Source organism: Hippoglossus stenolepis, chromosome 16 (assembly GCF_022539355.2).
Source record: "Hippoglossus stenolepis isolate QCI-W04-F060 chromosome 16, HSTE1.2, whole genome shotgun sequence".
Taxonomy (NCBI): domain Eukaryota; kingdom Metazoa; phylum Chordata; class Actinopteri; order Pleuronectiformes; family Pleuronectidae; genus Hippoglossus; species Hippoglossus stenolepis.
Genome location: NC_061498.1, coordinates 2,195,372 through 2,207,562, shown reverse-complemented (window position 1 = coordinate 2,207,562; position 12,191 = coordinate 2,195,372). Strand labels below are relative to the sequence as shown.

At 45.6% G+C, this 12,191-nt stretch overlaps 2 protein-coding genes across 2 annotated transcripts in view; both read right to left on the bottom strand.

The window, feature by feature from the left end:
- The window catches only part of wu:fb95e10 (protein bassoon), a 30,177-nt gene extending 20,819 nt beyond the window's left edge, over positions 1–9,358 (bottom strand). The window contains 1 exon segment of the mRNA XM_035180573.2: positions 9,214–9,358. The gene's annotated coding sequence lies outside the window, so the exon portion shown is untranslated.
- On the bottom strand, positions 4,447–7,206 carry LOC118123261 (uridine-cytidine kinase-like 1). The gene has a single exon (XM_035180577.2). The coding sequence runs from the start codon at positions 6,761–6,763 to the stop codon at positions 5,090–5,092; it is 1,674 nt and encodes a 557-aa protein (XP_035036468.2). The 5' UTR covers positions 6,764–7,206; the 3' UTR covers positions 4,447–5,089.
- Positions 9,359–12,191: the final 2,833 nt, after the last annotated feature.

Below are 12,191 nucleotides of genomic sequence, written 5' to 3'. Positions count from 1 at the left end.
ATCAGTCAGAGGTAAGCATAAACAGGCTAAACACCGCAGCAGTAAACATACTTTTTCATCTAGTCTGCACAGAAACTAAGCTGCATCGAGGCACTTTCACCATTTCAGGAGAAAAACTAATCCCCAATTTAAAATGCCAATATCTCATTTATCTAACTCTTGGCCTTCTATATTTATATATTTTTTATTTATAAAGAACAATGTGTATTTACCCATACGTAAGGCTTTGGACGTATATATAATTCTTTCTTCATTGCACAGTAATTACAGCAGCTTTGTACTGTATTGAATTCCATTCCTAATCACTGCAGCACTCCCAACTGAAACATCTTCAATGCCAATTACAGGTTTTCATTCAACCTAATTAGATTGAAGGCAGTTAATGGACTAAACTGGGACTCTCGCTACAAGGGCACATATTTATAAATTAGCCTATTTGAATGGCTGTAAAATGACTGAATGTTTCAAGTGTTGGTAAACACCGTAAAGCTGAACTCTAGTTTCTAAAATGGATATTGGATACGAACTGGCTTCAAAAGTTAAATTAGCACGTGTAATTCCTCAATAATCAATTATTTATGCCCCATCTATGGATGATTTGGGTTCAAAGTACATTCTAACAGGAGTTTCAATGGAATTATAATATATTAAAAACCACTACACTGGTGTTACACTGATCCAGCACTCTCTCCAAGCAATGCTTTATGCATTTCCCCTGGCGTCTACCAAACTGACATGAATAAATCTGGCAGAATTAAGCTCATCCATTCCAAGGTAAAAAAAAAATCAAGTCTCCATCCAATTGTCTTAACACTCGGGCTTTGCTCCAAGAACCAAGGGAAAAACCCAGATTGGGAAATCCTCTCCGACACCCACTTTGATCCTGTTAAAGCTACAACCCCCACAAACAGGCATTTTTCAACCCATAAGAGACCAAATGAATTCAATGACCTGAGACATAATGGTCTGAGAGTTAGTGAACACTTCTTGCAGTGGATTCCAGGCAGATGGCTTTGTCAGCTACATTAGGTTCATTTCAAAACATGGTTAATTATAGGCACCCTGCGCAGTGTGAAGTATTTAGAGCATAAAAGGGGGGCTTACATTTGCAGAGAATTTCTATTCAACCTACCTCAGACCCAGCAGCTGGACAGCATCTATCAGCTGTCCTGACCTCCTGTGGCCCGAGCAACACACACACACACACACACACACACACACACACATACTAATGATTTGTCGCCCAAGAACTACTTCTACAGTCCGGGGTTGTAATCCCCACTGGACTCACTCTCCACCCAAAAACAACAGCTGGACGTGGAACAGAGTCGCATGGATGTAGTAGATTGGACGTTTCACACTGGTTTCCTCTTGGTTTAAAGTAAACTTGTGAATGTAGTTGAATTTGCAAAAAAATGTGCGTGTCGGCCTTCGCGGTGTGTCCAAGTCATGTGGTCGCAGCATCCCACTCCAAATTCCCTGCAAGCCTCGATGATGAGCTACACAGCAACTGAGAACAAAAGGAACCCACACAAATACTAAGTCACACAAAAACCAGAGGCAGTGGTCAGAGCACAGGGTCTACACACACGCACACGCGCACACACACACACACACACACACACACACACACACACACACACACACACACACACACACACACACACACACACACACACACACACACACACACACACACACACACACACACACACACACACACACACACACACGCGCGCACACAAGTTTGCGCAACTATCCTTGTTTGGACTCTGCATTGTTTTGGTGCGACAGTCATGGACACAGAAAGTCAGACCAAAACCTTATTTCCAACCTTAGCAATGACTAACCTTAACCTCAACCACAACTCACATCCTACCCCGACCTTAACCAGGAGCTCAGAAATGAGGCTCCATGATGTCTGCTGCTCCTGACACAGTCACTGTTTATACTGGAAATGGTCCTGAAGAGGTAACACACACACACACACACACACACACACACACACAGACACACACACACACACAACAATTATTCAATCATGCATAATCTGATCATATTTAAACCTCAGCTAAATCTGCTCTATTATCTTAATAGAACTGTTTCTTGAGCTCACATTGTGTGTAAATTGTGTATGAACACACACAGTACACAGATTAAACTTTTCTTTTTCTTTATCTCGTACAAGATGCCTTTCTTGTTTTGACGTCTTTATCAATACAACGATTTTTGAAGACCTTTTATAAGTTGACTCTGGCTGTGCAGTTTGTTTCCGGTTGTTGTTGTTGTTGTTGTCATTATTATTCCAGTTAATAGGGTTCAAGTGGTAAGCTAATGATGGCCAAGCAGCTCTGCTAGGTGAGATCATCCTCCTCGGCATCATCCCTTCCTAATACCCACAGTGGGACATAAACAAAGTGTGTGTTTGTGTGTGTGTGTGTGTGTGTGTCTTCAAATGTTAATGTGCTTCTCTCTATCCTCACTCTACAGTTCCAATACAGTCAATATCTGGAAGGCATCCAGCTCCACTGAGGGATTCAAGGTTTTCTGACTGTCTAGACAAAAACATGCTGTTCTTGAATAATCAGGTCATCAGCATATTTAAAACAGAAAAACTGGTACTTTGACCCCTTTTGTGTACAATCTACTACTGTGTGAGTGGGGGTGCACAATGCACAACAATGCATGTATAGAATACAGCAGGTTCCTTTGAAAAACCGCTCTGAGGGAAATACCAAATATCTGAATCCTGTTTTTTAAGTAACCGTGCAAAGGGTAGCTGTGATTTATTATGCAGATTGAAATCAAGAAGATGCAGCGCTTGTTATGAGACTAAATGTTAATGTGAAATCTGCTCTTGGGCTGTGGTGTGTGTGTGTGTGTGTGTTCACGTCTGATCACAGCCGCTGTCGGTTAGAAACAAGAGACTCTTCGCCTTATCTACACAAAGACCCGAATCAAATTGGACTCGCTCGCTCGCTCACTCCCGTATTTCAGCCAACCAACCGTCTCAGAGCATCTATGAACTGCTGTGGTAGAGACTGGACTACTGCTTTCACAGGACACAACTGTGTACACACACACACACACACAAACACACACAAACGCACACAAACGCACATGCATTCTGTGAGCCTTCTTCTATCCCCGGGGCCTACTCTAAATAGTAGTCAAAGAGAGGGATTGTGGGGGAAGGAGGCCGTGGTGGTGGTGGTGGGGGTGGGGGTAGGGCAGGGGAGAAGGCAGAGAAGATGCGAAAAGAAAGTGAGCTTTTGTGGCCGACGTAACCCTTAGCTAATGCCATCGTGAACTCGAGCACGCTTGATAGAATTACTTAAGACATAACTAATGCCCGAGTAAGAGGATAGAGGGTTCGAGCAGAGACACTGCCAATGAGGTGAGAGAACGTTCGTTTGCAGGGTCTGTTTTTTTTGAAGACATTTTTAATGAGCATTCAGTGACCTCTGACCCTGTAATTGACACGCTTTCATCTCCACAAGCAGCAAACACAAGACACTGAGCTCTTTGACACTGCTAATAAAAGGGTCCTCCCCCCCGTGACACAGCACAGGTTGGATTTAGAAGGCAAAAATGTAGGGATAAATAATTAATGGTTACAGAGAGTAAGTGAATGAAACAATTTACGATGTAAAGGTTAAAACATATTGAATGCTGTGATAAATATCAATTCATCTAATGAGATCTCATACTGGAACAGAAAGAGAAGGGAATTATTTACTACTGTGTAGGTTGGTTTTTATGTGAACGAGAAAGAATCTGAAGAGTCAAATGATGGCGGAGCTTTGGCCAGCGGTGGATACGGTGTGGCCAGCGGTGGATACGGTGTGGCCAGCGGTGAACCCGTTCATATGGATACACACAGTCTACCCGGGGAGCAGTGAACATAATATTCATCACACACAAGGACTCAAATGCTGCCTTTTGGGGTCACAGATCCCCACAAGGACATTTATTCTTTATTTTTCTATTTCATTTGGCACTTTAAGAGAGCTCTATTTTATTTTCATTGTGTTTTATACCACAAATCCAGTACTGTGAATGAATTGTGATTGTTAGGCAATAGATTTGTCATCTGTTCAACATAGTTAAACTCTAGTTAAACCGCTCACGGATCTAGAGAGATGTTTGCACTTCTAACCTTTCTACCATTGGCTTAGAACTTAAAGGGGGGGGGGCGCTACACAAGGACCAGCTTTTCTTGAACAGCTCTTCATTTAATTTATTTTCAACTTCTACAAATCCAACCATGAAAGACTAAAGATGAGAAGTGTCATATGCTCTTTGTGTGAATATTAAATTCACAATAGTCTGATATCTATTGATAAAGTGCTTTTCTTTTTAGAGAATTTCTGGATTCATTGTCCTAAAATGGCACAAGAGCTCCAAACTCTTCTCTGCCACGAGCACAACTCTGCAGAGCTGCTTCAATTATTTACTGCACTCTTGCTCACGGCACCACCGCCCATGGGTAAGTGGGATGATGCAATCGGCCTCAGATTTGACGCAGTTTGAGACTGTGACCAAAAACGATTGAAACAAATTGAATGTTTGTTTCTGTGTGTGTGTGCGAGTGCGTATCACTCCTCCTCTCTGCAATGGCAACAATGTCCGATCCAAGATGCCGCACGCTGGCAAGCGGCCTCTGATTGTCTATTCAATCTAAATGACAACAGTAGTCTCAGTCAACTCTCCAGCTCATTTACCGCTACTCAGACCCATTACTTGGAATGGAATGAATCAAATCCAGTTTAACCACAGATAACAATCCAGAAGCACTGAGGTGATGTCATCAAATGTCTTGTTTGGTGCAACTGTAACATAGTTAAGAGGGTTTATATTAAATCCCGCTAAATGGGATAAACAGTGCCACCTGGTGTGGAGAGTATATACCTGCAGGGAGCGGTGAGCCCTAGGGGCAAGGGATTGTGGGTACTCCTGAGAGATATGGAGGAACAAAACTTTACAGTATGTCATGGCCTGACCGAAGCAAAGAGCATATCCGTGTATTGTCCTCAGAGGGGCGCTGACCAGCATCTCCAGACACTTTAGTGCACAGTCAATAACGCCATTAGCAACTGGGCTCGTCCATCTCTTCATCGCTCCGGTCAGGACGTGCATCCGTTCCAAAGTATCGATCCCCAAAGTTCCCCATGCCAGGTATGATGTGGAAGAGGTCATTGACCTTCTTGTCGACGGCTGTTGTGATGATTTTGACCTGTGGAAACGCGTAGGCCACTGAATGGACTCCCATTTCCGCCATTAGCAAAAAAACCAGCAGGATTTTGTCCTCCTGAACATCATGATCCAGCAGAACTCGTACAGCCATCATGGCAGCGGCTCCAGTGCACACGGTGCAGTCCATCAGAATCACATGATCCTCACTGATGTTTTTAGGTAGACGCAGGTAGTGAAGCTCTGGTTCTCGTGTTTCCTGGTTGGTCTGAATGAGGATCTTGCCGATGCGGACATCTTTGCAGACGGCCCTCAGTGCCGGCTCCATGGTCTCCCCGGCTCGCAGGATGGAAACGCCCGTGATCCTATTCCCATGAAAAGTTCTGCCTTCATAATCCTCTCCTTGGGGGGTCTGGACTAGGTGGACCTGTGAGGGGAGGAAGGAGAGCGCTCGCTCGATCAACAGACGCATCAGCCTCTTGGAGTAGAAGATCAACTCATCGCGGCTGGTTTCCTTATTTCTGATGATGGTGTGCATACCCCTGACCTGGGGTGTGCTCTCCAGGATGCTGAGGGTCTGGGGGAGGGGTTGTGCCTGGTCTGCAGATGCCAGGGCAGCCCTGACGCTGAGCTCGCGCTCCTCCAGCTGACTGTGGACATGCTGCACGATCAGATCAATGGCCACCATGTTGCTGCCACCACGTGGCACCACAATATCAGCCAGGCGCATTGTGGGCTCTATGTACTGCTCAAACGCTGGCTTCACAAACTTGTTGTATTGTTTGATGACGCGCTCGACGTCTCGCCCCCTTTCTGTAATGTCCCTCCTCAACCGGCGCACCAAGCGAATGTCAGAATCCGTGTCCACAAAAATCTTCATGTCCAGCAACTGTAGGAGCTCTTTATCTGTAAAGGCCAAGATTCCCTCGAAGATGATAACACTGGCTCCATACACAGTTTTCCACTCCTTACGTCGGTCATTGGTTGTAAAGTCATACACAGGGATTTTAACGCTCTTGCCTTGTTTGAGGTTGCGCAGGGTTTGTGTCAGCAAACCAAAGTCAAAGGCATCAGGGTGGTCAAAGTTATAGTCGTTACTGGCGGCCAGCATCTGCTCGTCTGGGGTGAGGACATTGTAAAAAGAGTCCATTGAAAGTAGCACAACCCAAGGCACATCTAGAGCCTCGATGATTTTCCTGGCTACTGTTGTCTTTCCTGAAGCGCTGCCGCCGCACAGACCAATGACGAAGGCCTCTTTGGACTGTGTTCCATGTTCGTTGTACCATGGCGGGCGTCCAGCGGTGTAGATGGTTCGTTTGGCGGTGCGTAGGAGAGGAGGCTCAGACTTGCACTGGCTGGTGGTATTTTTCCGAGGTGTCAGGCCTGTGCTCACTGAGGGGAGGAGTCGGTCCAGCGATCCACTTCCAGTGTTCGATGAAGAGGCTGTTTTCTCCTCGTTCTCCATCTTTGAGAGCCCTTTGTCCAGTAGGCCCCTGCCCTGTAACTGAACCTTATGATTTGTTGCAGAATCAAGTGAGTGGGTTGTTGGATAGGACAGTACAGGATGCATCCAGATGTACTTCTAACACTCAGTTGGTTGTTGATCAGCCTGAGGAAGAAGCTGATGATGCCTCATTGTCTTCACAGGACGTCAGCTGTGTTGGATGCACATGACTCTGGAGGTGTAAGCCAAGTCAGAGGCACTGGATCAGATATTCCGCAACTTGCTCTTGTCGACCAAGTTGCCTCTCTACCAAGGAGTGAACTGGTCAACCTGCAGGAGCACGATGACGTTCTTTGTCAGGAACATGTTTTCTGGATAGTTTACTACGGTTTTGAAAAAGTTTTTTTTACTCACATTAGTGATAACATGTGGTACCGTGTGGTTATCCCTGTTATAGAGCTTAGTTTATATTATAGGTGTTAACAGCATCTTTTGAGTCTATGTTGGTGAGGGGTCTGGCCAATCTCTTGCTGACGTAATTCCAAGTGGAAAGATTTGGACTGACTACATGAATACGATTATGCTCTTTTGAGTACTAGTTTTATTGTACCCCAATTCAGCAGGATTTAAAAGGGGGTATGTAACTTAGTTAAAAGGGTTCATATTAAATCCCACTAAATGGGATAAACAGTGCCACCTGCTACCTGCAGGGAGCGGTGAGCCAGGTTTTATTCAGTTACTGTTCATCCTTTATATATGTTTTATTGTTTGTAAAGATTCACCTGTATAAGCTAGCTAACATTATATATTCCATCCTTATTGCAGCACTACAGAATTGTCAGAAAGTATAATACAACAGACAACTTCATCAGCAACTAGAATGGTTGTGAGGAGGAAGGCTGGCAGAGGGCCATAAGTGTAAATTCAAGCACAGGAGTGCTACAGGGACTGGCAGGGAGACAGATTTATCTTTGCTGCTTAGAGAACTGGATCAAAAGTAAAGATGTAGAGCTTCCACTCCCCAATGCAGCATGTTTCATTTACTCTCAGCCACATCTTGGCAGGACACCAGCAACAGACCAGCAGCTGCATTCTACACAAGATGTTTCTGAAAGAGGGCGTTTCCTTCACAAACTGTAAACAAAGACGGCCGACATCACGGCGACCCAAAAGTGAAGCCAAAGCCTCTTCAGCGCCCCCTGTTGACGGGCTGCAGTATAGGTCATAGAGCCTGCCAAAACTAGAAAGTCAAAATGCATATCAAATAGGTTTTTCAAAGATGGTTTCTGTCATTTTAGGTCGTTCTAATCACACTCAAATAATTGATGCGATAAAGGGAAATGTCTGAGCTGAGACTGACTCCTGATTGGTGGAGCGTGTATAACAGCACGTCTCCACTACTGCAGTTCAATCCTCTGATGGAAGGATTCATATCCAGGATATTTTGGCTTAATTTCTGGATAATTGGAGGAGACGTAGATGCATCGTCCATCTTTCTACACAGTGTATGGTTTCCATGGTCGGTAAACCCATTAGTATTAGACTGACACATCCTGTCTGTAAAGTAAGCTTTTCTCATTGGGACTCCTGTCGTTACTGTAAAGGACTTATGTAACAGCACTCACAGGAGTCTTTCAGAGCGATTACTTCTCCTGCCCACAATCACAGCCACCACTGCCTCTCTCCCCCTGACACTTAGTGGGAGGGTTGCTGTGCGAGTCACTGCCTCTTCCTCAGCTCCAACACACGAACACGTCTCTCGCTGCTGATCCCTAAAGACAACATCTGAGCGCCAACCATCAGACGAGAGGTCGATTAATACCAAACAAGAAATAATGTCTGTGTGTGGAAGTCGGACGAGGGGTCCTGAAGGTATGTGACTGCTTGTTAAAAGCAGCTGGGGGGGTTACCAGTGTTGCCATCAACTTAATGCTAACTCACATTCCCCAAACACCCCTGACCTGTGAGGTCAGGAAACTCCCTCTGTCCTGCACACAAATAAACTCACAACAAAGCCTCCCCCCCCCCACCAACAGTGGGAGGGTCGAGCGAGCAGGGGAGAGTGAGTGAAGAAAGAAACCAAGACAAGGAAGACAGGTTTCAAAATGTTGTGCAGTCCAAAAAATCTGGCTAATACTGCAACACCTTTCCTCACATAGATGACATCTAAATTAATCTAGAAATCAAGAAATTATGACGACACTAGTTAACAGGCTTTGTAACGGTAGTACAAACAAAAATGTGCTTTATAAACTGTGATATCTTTAAAAGGAAACCTGCCTTAGCTCAGATTTATCTAATCTTTTATGACAATATTAACTGTGATTAAATTATTTTCCCTTAGAAAATAAGCAGAGGTGGTGAGACGTCAGGGGGACATGTCCCTGCCATCCCCCGTGGAAATGACTCCCTTGTCATCACAGAGCAAAGAGTAAAACATTGAAATATTTTAGTATGTTCAAATTCAAAATACACGTAAAAACAACTGGACGGAATCTTATGTCGAGATGGAGATTTAGATAAAATATAAACCTGTAACTTAGACTACTCCCATCATACAGCACGGTCATATCTACCCATTGATTTCCAGTAGGTCAGTGGGATGCTCAATAAGACAAACGGAGGCGGAACAAAGGCCCCCGCCGAGAGGAAGGAACAAGTCTTTTTCTGTCTCTGTCTTGTTTACTTGGCTGCTGGTTTTGCGTGAGAGCGAGCAGCAGATTGCGAGACAGACACCTGGATCAGACGAACATGTGATCAGAAAGGCTGGCGCTAATCCTAAGGACTATTTGGAGATTCATACTGAGGTTTTACAAATGAAATTAGGAGATTACAAGACTAAAAACATATAATATAAAAAACATACCTCTTTGTTAATAAAATTTCCCGTTGCAGTGAGTAAGAAAAATATAAAAATCAGCAAAAAGCGAGTGCGACCTCCACAGATGATAGAGAATTCCTATGTCCTTCATAGTTCAGTGCTGTAAATTGTGTGCATTCACCCCCTCCCAGCAAACACCAAACAATCTGATGCACACATACATACAAACCCGTCCTTCCCATGGTGGCGTCCATGCTCGGAGAAACTCGGCCCCCTGGGGACAGCAGATTAACACATGACAGAGCTTGTTAACACCGGACAAAGAGAGATGCTAATCTTGTACAGTCGGCCTAGACTGTCCTCAAACAGCGTACACACACAGCTACAGGGACGGAGAGAAAGATGAACAGAGAGAAGCCCAAGAAAGACAAGAAAGAACGAGGGACTGATACGCGGCAGCAACAGAGGCCTCAGTATGTCCTAGAAACCAGACAATACTGTAGGGAGGCAGGGCTAGAGGGTCCACGAGCCCCAAAACAATAAAAGGCTGAGACAGAGCCCGACTACAAACAAGGCCTCATCAGCGAGGACCCCACTACAGCCTGGGTAAGCCCCACTGCCTGCAGGGACGACCAGCAGGACAGCGCAGAGCTCAACTGTGTGGATATTGATCGCACAGGAGAGAGTGGGGAGCAGCCAACGGCTCCACAGATGGGCAGGGGAAAGAAAGAGACGGACAGACAGACAGAGACAGAGGAAGTGCATTAGTCAAGCAGGTTCCTCTGATGCTGTTAGTCCTCTCCCCTGGGAGATAAGGGAGATGGCAGTGACTCGGTTATAGGAGAGGACAATAAAAAGGGAAGAAGGGGGAGGAAAAGTGAAGGACAGCAAGGCACGAGGCGAGATAGAGAAACTGAGGCTAATTTGTAACTTGAAGAGCTGCTGGATCATCTCCATAATGGGCCGTCTGCCCACAAACAAGCTCCTCGCCGTGGGTAAATGAGATCAGGCCGGCCCAGGACCAGCTGGTGGCTTGGATCACTGACACCAGATAGAGCAGATACAGAGATGGAGGAACAGGGCAGAACTGATGCATCTGGACAGGGTGGCAGAAACACACCAGAGAGGCCGTGGCGCTCTCCCCACATTTTGCACGAGGGACACGGACACATGCACACAAAGTACAAGTGGAACAACCGTGTCCGTAAGAGGATTATGTCGTCCTGTTTGAAGTAGAACAAGGCACGTTCCAGATGGAATCTGATCCCTAGCAGGACGACAGGAAGGCTGGATGGTACAATATACAGCTTTCGAAGAATTTAACCACACACGCCATGAAATGGTGTTAAAACGCCACTCTTTGACATCCACAACAACCATAACCCCATCCAGTGCCGTTAACACTTCACATGGAGGTGCTGAAGTATCTTTACAGCAGCGGTCCGCGGAGACAGGGCATAGCCAGATTTAAATGTCACCGGCAGAAATTGAAATGACAGAAAAACAAATTGACGCCTACAGCTGCCTATGGTAAAAAGGAGTTCGTCATTCTGTCAGCACCAGTGTCTGGCACAAATGCCTGTCATTCCACACGAGGCTATGGTGTGGGCATGCTGGGCAGCCTCTCAAATAATCGTAACCATATCAACCACTGGGCCAGACCAGCAAAAGCACAGTGATAACAAATTCAGACCCGCTGACATCAATATCTGTGTGCCACAGGTGGTAAAGCATAACCAAATGACTGACATCGCAAACGTCACTGTTGGCCCCATTTTACCATCTCCATGGGTGCGTTACACCAAACAGTCGAACGCTGCTTACACACTGTGCCATGAAGATTTTGGTCTTGAAGCCTAGCAACAGGGCTGCGCACCACATCCATTAACCATCCTCCCACCAGAGGAATTCAGAGCGTCCGAAAACAGCAAATTACTGCAGCTGCTGGCAAATACAGCCTCAAAACCACGCCGCCAGTTGCCAACTGCATGCCCCGACAACTGTGACACCAACAACCCGGGGGCTGCTATCGTGACTGGGAGCGCAGACGACAGAAAAGTTTATCTCTGCTTTATCTTCGCTCTGCAAATTCCCGGCGGTGCCCCCGACAGTTTCCTCAGGCCTCAATCACCCGGAGAACAGAGGAGGAAATTGAGCCAAACACTGTTTCTGTTGGTGTTTTGATAAACTCACAACAAGAAACCATTGTGCAGTTGTTGCCGCGGCTCAAAACAGGGCTAGAGAGTCATCTTTTCTGATGACGTTAAAAAGTGCAAGGGTCACTGGTTCAGGCTGAAAAAAGCCTGAGGATGACCAGAGGCACAGGCTTGCCCTTGTCACAAAGGAGAAGTTCAGATCTGGGGAGCGGGGGTTCATTCTGAGTCACACCCACCCCAACACCAGTCCTTAGGCTAAGGGCAAGCTGACACACAGGTCTATTAATGCAACAATCATCTCCCTCTATCAGGACCAGGCATGGGTCGAGCAGCCAGCCGGGGGTAAAACGGGTCATTAAAATTTTAATTTGCTCAAAATACAATCTCATGAGAGACGTTCTATGGGAAATTAATCAGTGACAACTCTTCAATGTGTTCAAATGTGCAGAGAACAATCGCAACAGAAGAGGCGTGTGGCTGGTGGGCTGGAAACGTACGTCTGAATTATCAGCAGCTGCTAGAACTGAAACCAAGGAACTTTCAGACATCATTAGTCTGAATATTATTGATTTATATT